We start from the raw sequence: 15,689 nt of genomic DNA, 5'->3' as shown, positions 1-15,689 counted from the left end.
AGAATAAGGATAGGAGAATACAACTTTGAGACCGTTGCCAATTTCTTCTATCTAGGGTCGAAAATCACAACCGATAACAACTACGATGATGAAATCCGCGCACGGTTGTTGTCAGCCAACAGAGCCTATTTCAGCTTTCAAAAACTGTTCCGCTCGAAACGTCTCACCATAGGATCACAGTTCTTACTGTACAAGACTTTGATCTTGCCAGTCCTCATGTATTCCTCGGAAACTTGGGTTCCTAGCAAGAAAAATTGCGAACTCTTGGCCGCGCTCAAGAGAAAATTCCTCCGAAGAATTTTTGGCCCCCTACATGAGGATGGACGATTCCGTAGCCTACACAATGACGAAATCTATGAGCGATACCATGCCCGTCCGGTTGTGGGTAAAATCCGGCTCAATAGGTTACAGTGGGCGGGTCACTTAATCCGTATGGATGAGGATGATCCCACCCGAAAGTCTATAAGGGCAATATCTATGGTAGAAAAAGAAGACGAGGCAAACCCTGCCTAAGATGGAGCGATGGCGTGGGCCAGGACGCCAGACAGCTTTTAGGGATATCGAATTGATGGACCTCTTTGCAAAACCGGGATGTCTGGAGTTGCTTATTAAGGCAGGCCTAGACCGAATACCGGTTGTTGCGCCGTTGATGATAATGATGATGTTTTGTTTTATGTAAAGTACATGAATAGAGTGAAGCCTACAGAAAAAAGGACTGGGTGTGTTTGACTTCAGAACCGCAGATTGGTAGCATTTCAGGAAGATTGGAATGGGATAATTGAATATTTCCAATGTTGGAACATTGGAACAGAAGTGGGGGGGATTTATTTAAGGATATGCCTTGACTGAAGTCACATTCCCGATTATATTAATCTAAGTTTATGAAGAGGCAGCAATCTCGCGCTGATTTAGAATGCCATACACTCGTATAACATTATTTAGCGAACTCCTTCTTATCCAAGAAACCGTATTTTTTTTAAAAAATCTACATTAAATACAAAATTCATGAACGTATTTTCTCCTTATTTCAGGTTATAACTCCCACGAGATCATTAGTTTTATGTGCGGAATCACGTCGCGAAATGGAAGATTGGTTGAATGCCCTAAAAACCGCTTCGGCACCAGAATACTACGAATCTGGGTTGGATCAGCATGATTTTTTATCCAACCATCATCATTGGTATGCGACATCGCATGCTCGTCCTACTTACTGTAATGTGTGCCGCGAGGCTCTTTCGGGAGTGACGTCCCACGGACTTTCTTGTGAAGTCTGTAAATGTAAGGTCCACAAAAGATGCGCGGCGAAGGCAATTGCCAACTGTAAATGGACTACATTAGCGACTGTCGGAAAGGATATAATCGAAGAGAAGGATGGAAGTATTGTAATGCCCCACCAATGGATGGAGGGCAATTTGCCCGTCGCCTCCACATGCAGTGTCTGCAAAAAGACATGCGGCTCGGTTTTGCGATTACAGGATTGGCGATGCCTTTGGTGTCGTGCGGCAGTTCACACTGCTTGTAGACCACAAATGACAGTAGCGTGCCCGCTAGGTCCGGCAAAGCTGTCTGTAGTACCTCCCACTTCTGTGCATTGCATTGGAATGGACGAAGCATGGGATGTTGTAAAACCCCAAGGCAACTTTTCCCCTTTGCTGGTTTTCGTTAATTCTAAGTCTGGTGACAATCAAGGTGTAAAATTTCTGCGCCGGTTTAAGCAGCTCCTTAATCCTGCTCAGGTATTTGACCTGATCTCAACAGGACCGAGCTTGGGACTGAGACTGTTTCATCACTTCGACCCATTCAGGATACTGGTGTGTTCGGGTGACGGCTCAGTTGGTTGGGTACTGAGCGAAATTGATAGGTTCGACATGCACGTAAGTATTATGCAAGTAAATTTAGATACTGTGAACACACTTCACGAAAATTGCTTGGAATAGAATAGTAGTGTGTATCCCAAGGAATTAATTAAAAGCGACGAATCGTTACGTAAACTTCATGAAAACCGATTTTACCTCGTGGCACTGCGGTTAAGAATTTTGCTAGGGCTCACCACGTTACAGAATTACATAATCAGTTATGTAAATTAATATTCAGTGCCTACTGAGCCCACAGTCTTAAATGGGAATTAACATTTTCAACTTTCATCTGTCGTTTAGTGTGTTCATTGATAAATCTTGCAAACCAGTTAACATAGTGGAAGTTTTTTCTCCGTAGAAACAATGCCAGGTTGCGGTTCTTCCGCTTGGTACCGGCAACGACCTGGCTCGCGTCCTAGGTTGGGGCTCATCGTGTGATGACGACGCTCACCTACCCCAAATCCTAGAACGTTATGAAACAGCTAGTACCAAGATGTTGGATCGATGGAGTATTATGGTCTTTGAAAAAGCGATCCCTGTTAAGGACCCAAAAATGTCGATAACGAACGCACAAGAAATTATAATGACGAATTTCGTTGAATCAGCAAACTGGCATTTGAAAAGCATTGTCGAAACTGACGATTTCCAGGTTGTGGTATCGTCGACAAAAATCCTGTGTGAGACAATAGATGAGTTGTTGGTTAAGATTTCTGAGAATCGAAAAGACGATGAGCAATTAAATTTGAAATGCGATATTTTACGGCAGAAATTGGGAATGCTCCTGGATGCCCTGAAGGACGAAGAGGCAGGCGAATATCGTGGTGACGACTTATTTCAGTTGCTCCGCGACATAATTAAACGTGGAACTCAGAGAATAGTTAATGAACCGTAAGTAACATCCTATATCTGTTTTCGAATCCGTTTCAGTTTCAAAATTTCTAATTTCTATCGTTTTTGTGGTCTTCGATCTTTCTCCCGTTTACCATCATTTCAAAAACAATTGATTAAATATCAGTCACTAGGAGGACCGAAGAAATCAATTATTTTTTTTATTTGTTTATTTATCTTTGATATAAATTAAGCTAAATAAAGAAGTATTCGATTACTCGTCTGCTTACAGCTTGTAGATGAGCTTCATGAAAAAAAAATAAACGGATCGATTTTCAGAAGACTGTAGGCATAATCCCGGTCTAATCGAATTGTTGTGTCAACAATTATTGTTAATATTATAAGTATAATAGTATTAAAATCAGCATAAAGGGCAAGGTTTTCATTTCATTTCATTTATTTTCTCAATAGTGACTTACGACTAGACAATCATTACTTACTGCTAGCTTAATAACGCCTAATTGATCTTAACGCTATCAAACGGGTGACTATTACATAGTTTGGCCAACCCGACCTTCTCTGTAATCTACTTTACTGTATATATTGTTATTTATATACATCGATCTTGACAATTTATAATAGAACTTGGCATTTTCAAACTGCGCCCGCACTAAAAGCGCGAGAAGGTATGAAATTTACTTACTTAACCTAGTTAAAAATAACTTAACCTTACTTATTTTAACTTAACCTAACATAACTAATTCTTAACTAATATATACAATTAAGCACATTACAATCTCCTGTGCTTATCTTCTATCCACCCCCACCAGGCAGGGAGTTTCAAAAAGCGTTAGGATTTTGGGTCTGAGAGATGAACTTACGATTTGGCAGGGCCTTAAGAATGTGGCCAATGGGGAGGTTTGACCCTGTTGGTAGAGATGCCGAATTAATGGGTTGGGGTGGTCCGCTGTTCTTTCGAAGAACCTTATCATTATTGTGAGAACGTGTTCTCGAAGTGGTTTGACTTTGGCCGATCTTTTTAGTTTTCCAGTTGTATGACAAGCCTAAGGATTCGGCGTTCGAATGACTCGCATTTTGCCATGGCTTGGTTGGAGCATGAGATCCAAGTTGGTGCTCCGTAACAGATAACAGGTTTTATAAGGGCCTTATACAGAGTCAGTTTGGTTTTGGTGCTGAGACCTACTGTCTTGCGAAGAAGATAGTAGATGCCACTGACTGCACCGCGTGCCTTGCTGATAGCGAGCTGGAGGTGGGGTTTGAACTTGAGGAGCTCATGCAGGGTTACTCCCAAGTATTTGATTGAGCTAGATCTGCTCCCTGTGGTGTTCCCGATTCTCACTTTCAAGCGTTTAGCTTTCCTGTGGATGCCTCTAGAACCTAAGTATCTAGATTTTCTCCTAAAAGTGTAGATTTGCGGTTTTCCCTCATTTATCTTGATTCCCCAACTACGGTAGTACCTGCAGAGAACTACGATGTAGTTCTCAACCGCTTTGGCTGCCCTGTTGGGTTGGAGGTTCGAAGCGAAGATAAGCGTATTATCGGCGAATTGGATCAGTTCAACGCCGTCATCGGGGATCGGAACGTCAGCCGTGAAGATGTTATAGAAAGTTGGCCCAGAAATGGATCCTTGCGGTATACCCGACGTTACCGGCAAGAGATCGGAGAATTCATTCCCCACGCTGACATAAAAGTGCCAGTATCTTCGAAAAAACTTAATGCAAGTCTAATTATCGGGACTGGGAATTCATTATCTATTAGTTTGTATATAAGTCCGTTTACCCACACGGAGTCGAAGGCCTTTTCTAAATTTAACGCACATGCTACTGTGGGTTTATTGTTGACGTTAAGTCTTGAGACGAGAGTGTCGTGTAGGTAGCTCAGCGCGTGCCGGGTTCCGTGTTTAGAGCGGAATCCGAACTGATGGTCAGGGATAACTTTGTTGAGATTACAATGCTGGACTAGCCCAATTGTCGATGCTTTCTCAAACAGTTTGCCAAGGTTGGATAATAGGGAAATGGGCCTGAAATTGCTTGGCTCGTTGGAGGTTCCTTTTTTCCGGATCGCAATAATTTTTGCAACTTTCCACGTGGATGGAAAGTAGCCGTTGTTAATACAGTTGTTGAAAACTGGTAATAAAAACTTCAGTGAGGCTCTGGGGAGGGGAGGAACTTTATGACAAAGTTCGAGATTTCGCCAGGTTTCTGTTTAAGTTGGTGAGTTGAGGTAAACTCAGAAAATGTTGCGATTCCGATGTCTTGACTGAGGTGTTGGTTAAGGTGAATTTAGTTAGCTTCTTTGAGTTCTCAGAGACGAAGGCCTTGATTGTTGAGTCAACAATCGACGATATAACCGGGTTGTTTTGAGGCGGAGGGGAATTGAGCTGAGTCTCAAAAGATTCCGCGAAAACTTGCGCTTTTCTAGCGTCACTGCAGATGTGCTCCCCGTTCTTGGAAAGCGCGATTAGCGATATTGTGGGACTTATGTTTGCCGGTTAGCCTGTTTATATGCGAAAACATATCTGGGCCGGGCTTAATATCTGCTAGTTTCCTTGTCAGTTCTTTGTTGTGGAAATTCGCCACTCTTTGCCGAATTATTGTACTCAGACAATTAATCCGGAAAAGCAATGCTTTATACTCAGCATTAACTTTATTTCCGTGTTTGTGGAAAATCCGTTTGAGTTTCCTACGCCATATTTGCCTGACTTTCATGTGGAGCATGATATCATGAGGGACTGAGTTATATTGTAACTTGTCGACTTTGATAAGCCTTGTGTTTCTGCGTGTAGCAGTATTAATGGCATCTGTGGCCAAGGTGATGGCTTCGTCGATCTCCATGTCTGTTAGATTGCGGTCAGTTGCGAGTTTTTTTCAAGTTCAGCCTTGGTGCAAGGTCTGCCTTGAATTTGTCCCAATCAGTGTGGGCGAAGAACCTTACGGTGGTCATCACTCGCTTTCGCAGTTAGGAGGACGAGGACAGTTTAAGTTGTACTGCGAAATGGTCAGACATGCCTGGTAGAGTATTACAAGATATTACTTGAAAGTTCAGGGAAGTTTCCTCGGATAGGAGGAAGTAGTCAATCGTTGATTGGCTATTGGGTCTTGTCGGTGAATCTGGCAAAACCAAGTCGACATAGGCTGGCGAGTAAGGGTCTTGGATCCATTTAAGCAGGGTTTCCCCATTTCTGTTGACTGCCGTATCGCCCCAGGAGGTGTGCTTCAAGTTGAAGTCGCCACCGAAAATGAGGTACTTGTATTTTAACTGGAGATTGCCCAAGATCTTAAGATCTTGTCCCAGTTGCTCATTTCGAAAGTTGCATTTGATGTAGACGGAAACTACCAAAATCCGTCTACCATCAGTGGTTTTTACTATTGCCGCCGCAGCGGAAGAGGTAAGCAGGTTTTGTATAACGACTTCCTCAAATTCATAGTCTTTTCTGACTAAAGGGGCAACGCCAGTATTGTTGTCGTTCCGGATAACATTATACCCGGTGAATTGCACGTTATGCCTGCAATTGAGGTGAGTTTCTGAAACGCAGTAGAAGTCTGCTTTCAGACTGTCGATCAACACTTGGGCAGTGGCACGTTGGGCGTGTGAGATCAGGCACGCGGAGTTAAACGTAACGATGTTTAATTCCATAGATTCATTATAAGTTTTATTGCAGCGAATTGTCGCTGCTCGTTGATGGAGGCCGTCGCGAGGGATTGCACCAATTCGCGGAAGGCGTTTGGTACGGGGGTGGGAGCAGGTTGTGCTGCCACTATTGGTAAAGAGTTCCTGGCAGCTTGCGCGTATGATACGCTGGGTCTGGCCAAGCTTTGTGGGAGTTGTGTCACTGCGTGCTTGGCTCCGGAGCTTTCATTAGCTCTTCTTTGCTTGGCAGCTTCCTTCCTAGCTACCATTTCTTTATAAGCCGGGCACCCGCGATAACTCGCTGGGTGGTCTGGTTGACCGCAGTTGCAGCAGAGTACTCCTTCGGCTGCAGTCCTCGTGCATTCTCCACGAGGGTGCGTTTTCGAGCACTTGACACATCTGTGTACAATAGTGCAGTTTTGGGCAATGTGTCCGAAGTTTTGGCAGTTATGACACTGCCTTTCTTCGAAGCTCATAACTTTCTGTCAGGAGATCTTTTGATGAAGGATGTGTTTAACCTTCATAACTTCGGTGAGCTCTTGAGAGGGCTCGAAAGTGGCGATAAATAGTCCCGATTAGGATTTCATCGGGAGGGTAGGGACTTCTCTATGCAGGACTTTGTCTCTGCGGGTAACTAAGTTCGCCACCGTGGTGAGTTTGAATTCGGGGTAGTCGGCTCGTAGTTCCTGTAGTATGTCCGTGGGGTCCGTTTCCCTGTGGAGCCCTCGGATAATTAGGGACTGATTTCGCAAAGAAGGGGGGGGGGTCCTAGTTGTGGCGTTAAGCCCTTCCTCTTTCATGAGCGCGAAGACCTGGGCGTGTTCTTCCGCCGTCTCCGTAAAAATGAGGGTTCTATCCGCCCTCGTGTTTTTTAGGGATGCTTTCAATCCCTTGGCTTTGATCTATCGGAGGAAATAGGGCACATTTAAATTGTAGCCGGTAATGGCTGGAATTTTAAACTTTTTGGTTTTCGAGGATTTGCGGATGGCTGTGGTGGGGAGGTCACAATTTTTGCACTAACCTTGTTATTGTTTTTTTGTAACTCTTGCGGCTCTGGGCGAAGTTGAATGGGTTTTCGTCGATGATGGCCTCAGGGAAGGATGCAGGGGATCCCACGATGTCCATTGCGGAAGCTTCATGCTGCTCCTGTTGTTGTTGCTCTGGTTGCTGTTGTTGATGCTGTTCTTGTTGTTGCTGCTGCACTGGTGCCGGCCCAGAGCGGACCGTCTCCTCCAGCGACGCCAACTGCTGTTGCAGTTGCTTGATGAGCAGCTGCTGGCACTCTAACTGCTGTGCCATGACCGCTCTTTCGCTCTTCAGGTCTGCAATTTCCTTTTGCAGACCCAAAGTTACTTCATTGTCCTCGGGGCCCGTATTTCCCTCCTCCTCGGATGACATTTTTCCCGGGAGTATTATTTTGCTTCTCTTGGCGGACATCTTGTCTCCAAGCCCGTCCTGCGTGGCTGTAGGTCGTCTTCTTCTGCTGCTATCTGAAATAACAAAAAAGGATTTTGTAGTTTGTAGTTTCATTATACAGTGTCTCAAAAATTTTGAGATGCACTGTATAACTTGCACTGGACAATACTTCCGTTAGGTATCTTTTTCCACTCTGGGAATTCACTTTTCACTTTTTTTCTTTTTCTAACACTCGGAACAGTGATTTTATCAATTACCGCGCAATGTAATACTGTTCGGTATCCGGATAGCTGAGTGGTTAGAGCACAAGGCTATCGTACAGAAGGTCGCGGTTCAAATCTCACTGGCGGCAGTGGGATTTGTATCGTGATTTGACGTCGGATACCAGTCGACTCAGCTGTGAATGAGTACCTGAGTCAAATCAGGGTAATAATCTCGGGCGAGCGCAATGCTGACCACATTGCCTCCTACAGTATACTGTAGTGTACCGTTTCGGTCTTGAATGAAGTGCTCTAACACACTTCAAGGCCCTGATCCAATATGGATTGTTGCGCCAACGATTATTATTATTATTAATACTGTTCGTCACGTCTGTTCGCTTCGAAGTCTCGGAGCGAATTGAGGGCAAGGTTGTGGATTTGACTTCCGAATCGTTCTCCCAGAGTTTAAAAAAAATGTCTGAATTGCAAAACTTTCGGAAGATCCCTTTAAACAAAAGGAGTGCGTCCCTTCTGGAAGCGATGAATTCGGGCATTTCCAGGCCATTCTGCTTATCTAATCCAAACTCACGATATTCCTTCTCTGTGAGTTTTGAATTCGAAGTGTGTCAAAGCACTTCATCCAAAATCGTAATGACGCACTAGGAGATAGTTTACATTGTGTTTGCTCCTGTCTATCACTTTGATTTGCCTCAGGTAACAGGTGTACTCCTAATTAATTTTCGTTTTTTTTCGATAGATGGCGTTCTATGTTTTGTGTCGCTGTTGGTCACACATATCTGTCATTTTGTTTAGTTGTTGTCGAGTGTCTAAACTGTCGTGACGTTTCCCCAAAAAGTTCCTCCAGTAAGTTTTTATTGCTCGTAAAAAATTTCGGCGTACGTACCGAATTTCGAGCATATCAAGCACATCATAGTCAAAGAAAAGAAGTGCTCCACGACAGTGCACCATCGCATAAGTCGAAAGTCGTTCGCGACACGCTGGAAAAACTCAAGTGGGAGGTGCTTAATGATGCGGCTTACTCACCAGACCTGGCCCCATCGGATTACCACCTGTTTGCCTCGTTGGATAACGCATTTTCTGAGAAGCGCTTCGACTCGTACGAAAATTTGCGGAAATGGCTTACTGATTGATTCACCTCCAAAGACAGTCAATTATACTGGCGTGGTTTTCACAAATTACCAGAAAGATAGGAAAAAATGTGTAGAAAGCGATGGAAAATATTTCGAACAGAATAACTATTACAGTTCCCTTGGAATTATGTGTTTTATTCACAAAAAAAGCGGTAATTAATTAGGAGTACACCTGGTACTTGTTCATAGATGAGTCAACTGGTACCCGACATCTAGTCAGTATGAATCCGCTTGCCAATGGAGCAAATCAGGAACAGCAAACAGTTTTATGCAATAAACAAAACCCGAGAGATCTAGAGAAACGGTTCACGGGCAGAAAATATACGGGACTCATTAACAAGAGCGATAGGTGATGGGGAAAGTAATATCCAAGTTGGCAGAGCAGTTCGTCAGGCGATTGCAGAGTACACATATAAAAGAAGATAAGGCGTTGCAGCAGGGAGGGGAGATTGAATGGGCGAAGTCCTGACGGATAGTCAACCCATGGAAGGTTCTTTTTCTAAAAGAGGGTCTGGGTGAATTTGCGTTGTTCAACTCCAAGAATGCGAAAGTGGAACCAGACTACACAGCAATATTTAAAGATGTTTTTAACAAGGGAATTGAAGAGTGTTAAGGAGTGCTGAATTGAGGTAAAGTCAGAGGAGAAACGTAGGATAAAACCAGACATTTTGAAAGCTCTATTAATCATGTCAACGAAGTGAGAATTGAAACGAAGTTTGCCGTTGAATATTACAACCAGGTCTTGGAACAAGGTCACTAGTGGAAAGTGGTTGTCCACTAAGAGAATAAGAAAAGGATGTTGGGGAAGGTTTAAGTGAATTGCACTGCACATGCAGTGGCATTTGCCGACATTCAGTGTTAGCTTGTTGATCGAAGACCAGCGGATCAAATTATCAAGGTTGGACTGCAAGACAATGCAGTCCAGCGGAAACGAAACAGAGGCAAATAATTTAAGGTCGTCTGCGTTAAACCAATACAGTCAGGTGAGGATTGAGGCGAGGTCATTGATAAAAGACAGGTAGAGTAGGGAGCCATAGAGACCTGGGGAACGACAGAAGAAGGAGTGAAGGAACGAGATGAGTAACCATGAAAACAAACTTTGCGGGAACGGTATGAGAGATACCAGGAAAGTCTGGAGATGACTGAGAGAGGGAAGTTGGGTAATGAGAGTTTAGAGAATATTATGGTCAAGGGTATCAAAGGCTTTGGAGAAATCAGTATTTATGTACCTTCTCTCGTGAATTAAAGCATTTAGCAACGAAGTTGGTAAAGACCTGAAGGTTTGAACCCGTAGATTTATGTTTTACGAAGCCATGCTGCCCTTCGATAATGAGTTGACCGAAGTGCGTGGTCAACCAGCCGCTGACGTATCTTTCCAGGATTTTGGAGCAAGAGTAGAGAAGAGAAATGGGTCGGTAGTTCACAGCAAGAGAGGGGTTTCACCCCTTGAGAATAGGGGTGATAAGGGCCTCTTTCCAGAGATAGGGAAAGTAGCATTCTTCTAAACTTTTGTTGTAGATTATACTCAGGGGAGGGGAATGTGCTATTCACAGTAAAGAAGGAAGAGGTTAGAAAGCTCATTGGGGCTAGGTCCGGCATTCAGATCAATGTTACCAATGAGAACTCAACCAAGGAAGGCGTAAGGAGAGGAATGGCCAGAGATTGGGAGCAGTCAGCAGGTAGAAGAGGCATAGAAAAAACACTGAAGAGAAGTAGGTGCTGAGAAGGTCACAGGATTGTTGTGGGGAGTTGGCAGTGGAGTCAGCAAAACTGATAGAAGAAGGGAGAGACCGAATGGGATTAGGAGAACTGCGAGTGTGAGACTAAAAGACTTGCAAGTTATTGCGGGCAGGGACGGCTTTCACGCTCAATAAGTACCTTTTATGAACTTTTTTATCTTTGGCTTAAAAGTAGAGCGCGTGGGCTTAAAGTGAGCAACGTGGGCCCGAAATTTCTTCCGCAGTGCATGTTCCAGGCGAACGTTATAAAGAATCTCCGTTGTGAACCAAGTTGGGTACGAATGTAGGCAAGCAGGGGAAGAAGCGACATAACAGGAGTGGAGATCGGAGAGGATATTGTGAAAGGTTTTTAGAGCTTGATTACACGTTGAGTTAAAAGACGCCGAAGCTGAGTTCAGACCGTCAAAGTTGGCCTTGCGGAAGGTGAACTTAGTAGATTTATGTTCGTTTTGGAGATTGAACGAGGGAGCTCCGCTTCAGATTCAAGCTCTGATGGTGAGCGTCCATTGATGTGCAAGAAAATAAAAAGAGGTGACGCTTTAGAAGGTTGGGAAGGAAGAGATTGGGAGCGCGGCCCAAGGAGTTTTTGGTGGCATTCAAATTCAGAGCAGAGTAAGTGTAAATAAAGGAAGAAAGTAGAAAGGAAGAATGGGAGAGGTTGTTGGAAGGAATTGGAAGTTGACGCCATCTGGATGATTTTCTAGTGTTTCTTCAACTTATCCCAGCAGGAAACGGATGCATTCGAAAAATTGATGTTGGATCTACTTATTCCCTCCTCACTTCCTATGGGAGGAGAAATGGATCTATTGCCGAGAGTGTTGCGCGTATTTGCTTCTAGCAGGCTTCCCATAGAAGAATTTGCGAGCATCATTCGCGCAGTGATTCCATTAAGATCCATTACAACTAATTCGAAATTAATCTTTAAGGAAGTTCTGCCTTTGGTTCACGCTGGAATTTTTGTGCTCCACACCAATGTATTGAATTACATACATGCTACTGACAAAAGCAATTATTTGCCGAATTTGGTTCATGAAACTCCCGTCGCGATCGAACGTGTGCAAGACTTTTCCATCTCCATCAAATTTCACACAATGGGCTGCGAATTGAATCTCTTGTGTAGAGCCTTCTTGATTGGGATACACGAATTTGCGATGACTCGGTGCACCAACGTGGATTTTGTTGGTCATAACTCTTGGGTTTATTCACATAAACTAATTAATTTATAATGGCCCTACAGAAGATAGTTGAATAGTGTTAAGTGACACGATCTTAGAAGCCAGCTTTGAGGGCCTTTTCTCGAAATTAACGACTCACTGAACTTTTCGCGCAATAAATCTATTATTTCAATCGTAGCATGGTAAGTTGCTCCGTTTTGTTGAAAATAAATGTTGTTGGGGTAATATCAAATTCCAGCAAAAACTTATTCAATATGGAACGGCAGCGCTTTTATTCACAGTGTTTTGGAAGGAGTGCGATCAGATGATGCCATCATACTGTAAGCCGCACCAAACAATGAATTTCACCGGATCTAATGGAGATTCATGAACTGCTTGAGGATTTGTCTGTCAAACAAAAATGTGCTCCATCAGAGAAAATGAATTTTCGATGAGAATTGCAATCATTTTCCATCACTCTTGAGCCGAATCACCGAAATCATGACGTAAACGATGATTATTTCGCTGAAGATCTTGTGTTTATACCATGTTATATATATACTGTGTTATAGCGTGTCAACCACACCTACGCGCCATTGCTTGTCGTTACTTGATGTGTGCTTCATCTCCCCCATGACTTCCCGAGATGCCTTCACTCTTCCTCTGCGTCTAGTGCCCTTGGGGCTACCCATTCGTCGACCATCTTGGGAGAGTGGATTCCAATGGATGGTGTAGCCCGTGAATCAATTGTCGCCTCTCCTTACAGTCTGACCTATGCACTCCCACTTCTGTTTTCCGATCATAGTGAGTACGAGCGTCAGGGCTGTGCACCGACCAAGTTGTTCGTTTGAGAGAGTGTCAAATGTGAAATAACTGTATTCCCAGATTTTAGACAGGACAGCGAAAACGGATCTAGCGGCGTTAATGCGTCGGGCATCATCCAGTTTGGTGCCTCCGTTGGTAAAAACCACGCTTCCCAGATATACAAACTGATCAACGCTTTCGATGCTCTGCCCATTAATGCAGATAGGAAGAGTGAGATGACCCATCAGACTGAGAACTTTCATTTTTTATCTATCTTCAGTCTCAATCTACTTGCCTCTCTTTCCAATTCCAGACCCATTTGGCCAAGGTCCATGACGCGGTGAGAGTGAAAACAGATGCCATCAGCGTAGTCGAGGTGTTTGAACGATGTTATTGTCTACTGAATTTCTTCACGTCTCATCCCTCCTGCTTAGAGTACTTCAGCTACACTCCCCATTCACGCAATGGAGAATATTCTCGAAATCGATGAAGAGAACTCGCGCTCTGTTCCAAAATGATCAGTAGGGTGATGATATGGTCAATGCAGGATCTGGACCGGTAATCAGCCTACTCTCTGTCGATCAAACTTTCGAGATGTTGATGCTTTCCAGGATTATGTTAGCTATTCTATTTGCAGCAGCAGGGAGCACGCAGATGCCCTTTCAATTGTCACACTCAAACCGGGTCCCCTTCTTTGGGATCTTAATGATCATCCCCTTGTTCGGATTCCCAAGATTTCCGAACGAGAGAAAGCAGTCTATCTGCAGTAACTGCAGTTGAAGCGATAAATATATAACTCTGCGGGGAGACCGTCACGCTCAGTGGCTTTACTCCATTTGAGTGCATTGATGGCCGAAATGATTTCTTTTCTACTTGGCAGAACACTCCGTATCCACATGTTAGGGGGGCTAGCCATTTCATCCACGAAAGGTGGAACTTCGCCGGAAGTGATACAGTTAAGAACCATGGTGAACTGTTCGTTCCACTTTAATTTGTTCATTATTGTGGATGAGAAGTCGATCGCTGAAATCTTCATAGGACCATCGAAAGATTTACGACTACATCCAAGCTCCTTCGTAATACGATATACATTTCGGGAATCATTGCGATCTACGCATCCCTGACCAGCGCAATAGCAAATTCTTTCTTCTCACGACGTATACTACGCTGAACTTCTCGGGATTCTGTTCGATGTCGTTGTTCGAGCGCGTCACGCCCGCCATCACTCGCAGCGGTCAGTAAAGTCTTTAACCCCCTTCCTTCAACGATCTGCTTCCAAAATTCTGCAGTCAGCAAGGTCTGATGACGCTCTTTCGGGCCGTGGCCGACGACCTGTGCAGCACCTGAGAAAAGAGCATGTTAATATTATTAGGCGGGTTACTCAGTATATCTGTCGTTCGATCAACAAGATAGCTCTCCTACTGTCTAGCAATATAGCTGGGTCATACAAGCGGTCAATGTTGAACTTGGGGTTGCAGGTCCCCAACCCTGCGAGAAGTGGCGGATGCGATGCGCAAGCGAACGTAAGCGACCAGCAGATAGTGATCACTTTTGAGGCCGATGTCAGCGCCTGATTGTTCGTACGGCGTCGGTCAGTTGAAACGTAATTGACCTCATGGCAGGCTCTGCGCTCAAACAATGTGCCACCAATGACGAGGCGGTAAAAGTTACAGGAATCCACGAACCAAGACCGTCTCTCCCCAGCACATTTCCGAGCAAGGCATCACAATAACAGTGTCACCTTTAGGAAGCCCCCCCCTAAGATTGCAATTAATTGCTCGTAGAAAGCGTTCTTCTCCACTATATCGGAAAAATCCGTTGGTGCGTAACATTGAACAATTGTGAGCCGCCTTAACCTGGAGCGAAATCTTGCAGTTAGTAGTGTGTCAGAAACTGGCTGCCAGCTCAAGAGAGCGCGCTTTGCGGTAGCCGTCAGAAGCAACCCGACGCCGGATTCGCGTCTACTACCACGTTTTCCAGAATACAAGGGACTTTAAAGCAGTCAAAGTAAGTTTGAATTTTAGCCTTCCTTCCTGACTAAGAGGTTTCGGTGAGAAGATAACCTTCCTCTACTATTTATTATCTCTTGCGAGCTTTTCTCTCTTCTTCTTCTTCAGCATTTGTTGTTTCGCCATTTCTTTTAGCCATAGACTCAGGATGAAGTTGATTTCAGAGCCTATCACCATCTAGTGTGTCAAATTAATGTTATTTGGGCCAGCTTTTTAGTTGTTTCCCATGGATTTGGAGGTCTAGACTCACGGGCTGGGTTCAATTGCTCTACCACGATCCGAAAAGTAAAGTTCCAAGTGTGGCGTTGCTCATCAAGGAAGCGCCCTATAACCACTTTTCTTTGTTCTTGTTACGGACACTGTCGCACGGGACATCCAACGTAAAGCGGCCTATACACTGTTTTATGCAGATAATGTTTTCTTAGCGTCTAATAGCAAAAATGAGCTCCAGCAACTTGCAATGATCCACTTATGCAACACGGTCTCAGATTGAATCTAAATAAAATTGAATTTTTGACGACCGATCCCCATGAAACAGGCACAATGACTATTAGCGGCAATGACCAATGGAGAACTGTGTTGTGAAATTGCTTCACGCGTTAACGCAACCTGGATGAAGTGGCATTCCACAACTGGTGTTCTTTGTGATGGACGTATCGACGAACGTCTCAAATCTAAAATTGACCACAATGTCGTCCGTCCTATGGCTCTTCATGGTTCTAATTGTTGGCTGATTGTAAAAGACTATGAACGGCGTCTTATGGTAATGGAAACGAAGATGTTACGTTGGTTTGATCAGATTCGAAATGAGGATATCCGCGATCGATATGGGGTTGCACCGATCGTGAAAAAATTGCGAGAGAGGCGTCTTCGATGGTATG

The 15,689-nt window shown here is 44.1% G+C and overlaps 1 protein-coding gene across 1 annotated transcript in view; it reads left to right on the top strand.

Annotated features, from left to right (window-relative positions):
• The window catches only part of LOC119659606 (diacylglycerol kinase eta), a 240,514-nt gene that overhangs the window by 214,643 nt on the left and 10,182 nt on the right, over positions 1-15,689 (top strand). The window contains exons 3-6 of the mRNA XM_038067777.1: positions 1,032-1,874; positions 2,215-2,716; positions 13,549-13,574; positions 14,973-14,992. Coding sequence (XP_037923705.1) covers positions 1,083-1,874; positions 2,215-2,716; positions 13,549-13,574; positions 14,973-14,992 — 1,340 coding nt within the window. The 5' untranslated portion in view covers positions 1,032-1,082. The remainder of the gene's footprint in view (positions 1-1,031; positions 1,875-2,214; positions 2,717-13,548; positions 13,575-14,972; positions 14,993-15,689) is intronic.

The sequence above is a fragment of the Hermetia illucens genome, chromosome 6 (genome assembly GCF_905115235.1).
Source record: "Hermetia illucens chromosome 6, iHerIll2.2.curated.20191125, whole genome shotgun sequence".
Taxonomy (NCBI): domain Eukaryota; kingdom Metazoa; phylum Arthropoda; class Insecta; order Diptera; family Stratiomyidae; genus Hermetia; species Hermetia illucens.
The sequence above is the reverse complement of the archived record's forward strand: the minus strand, read 5'-3'. Positions and strand labels throughout refer to the sequence as shown.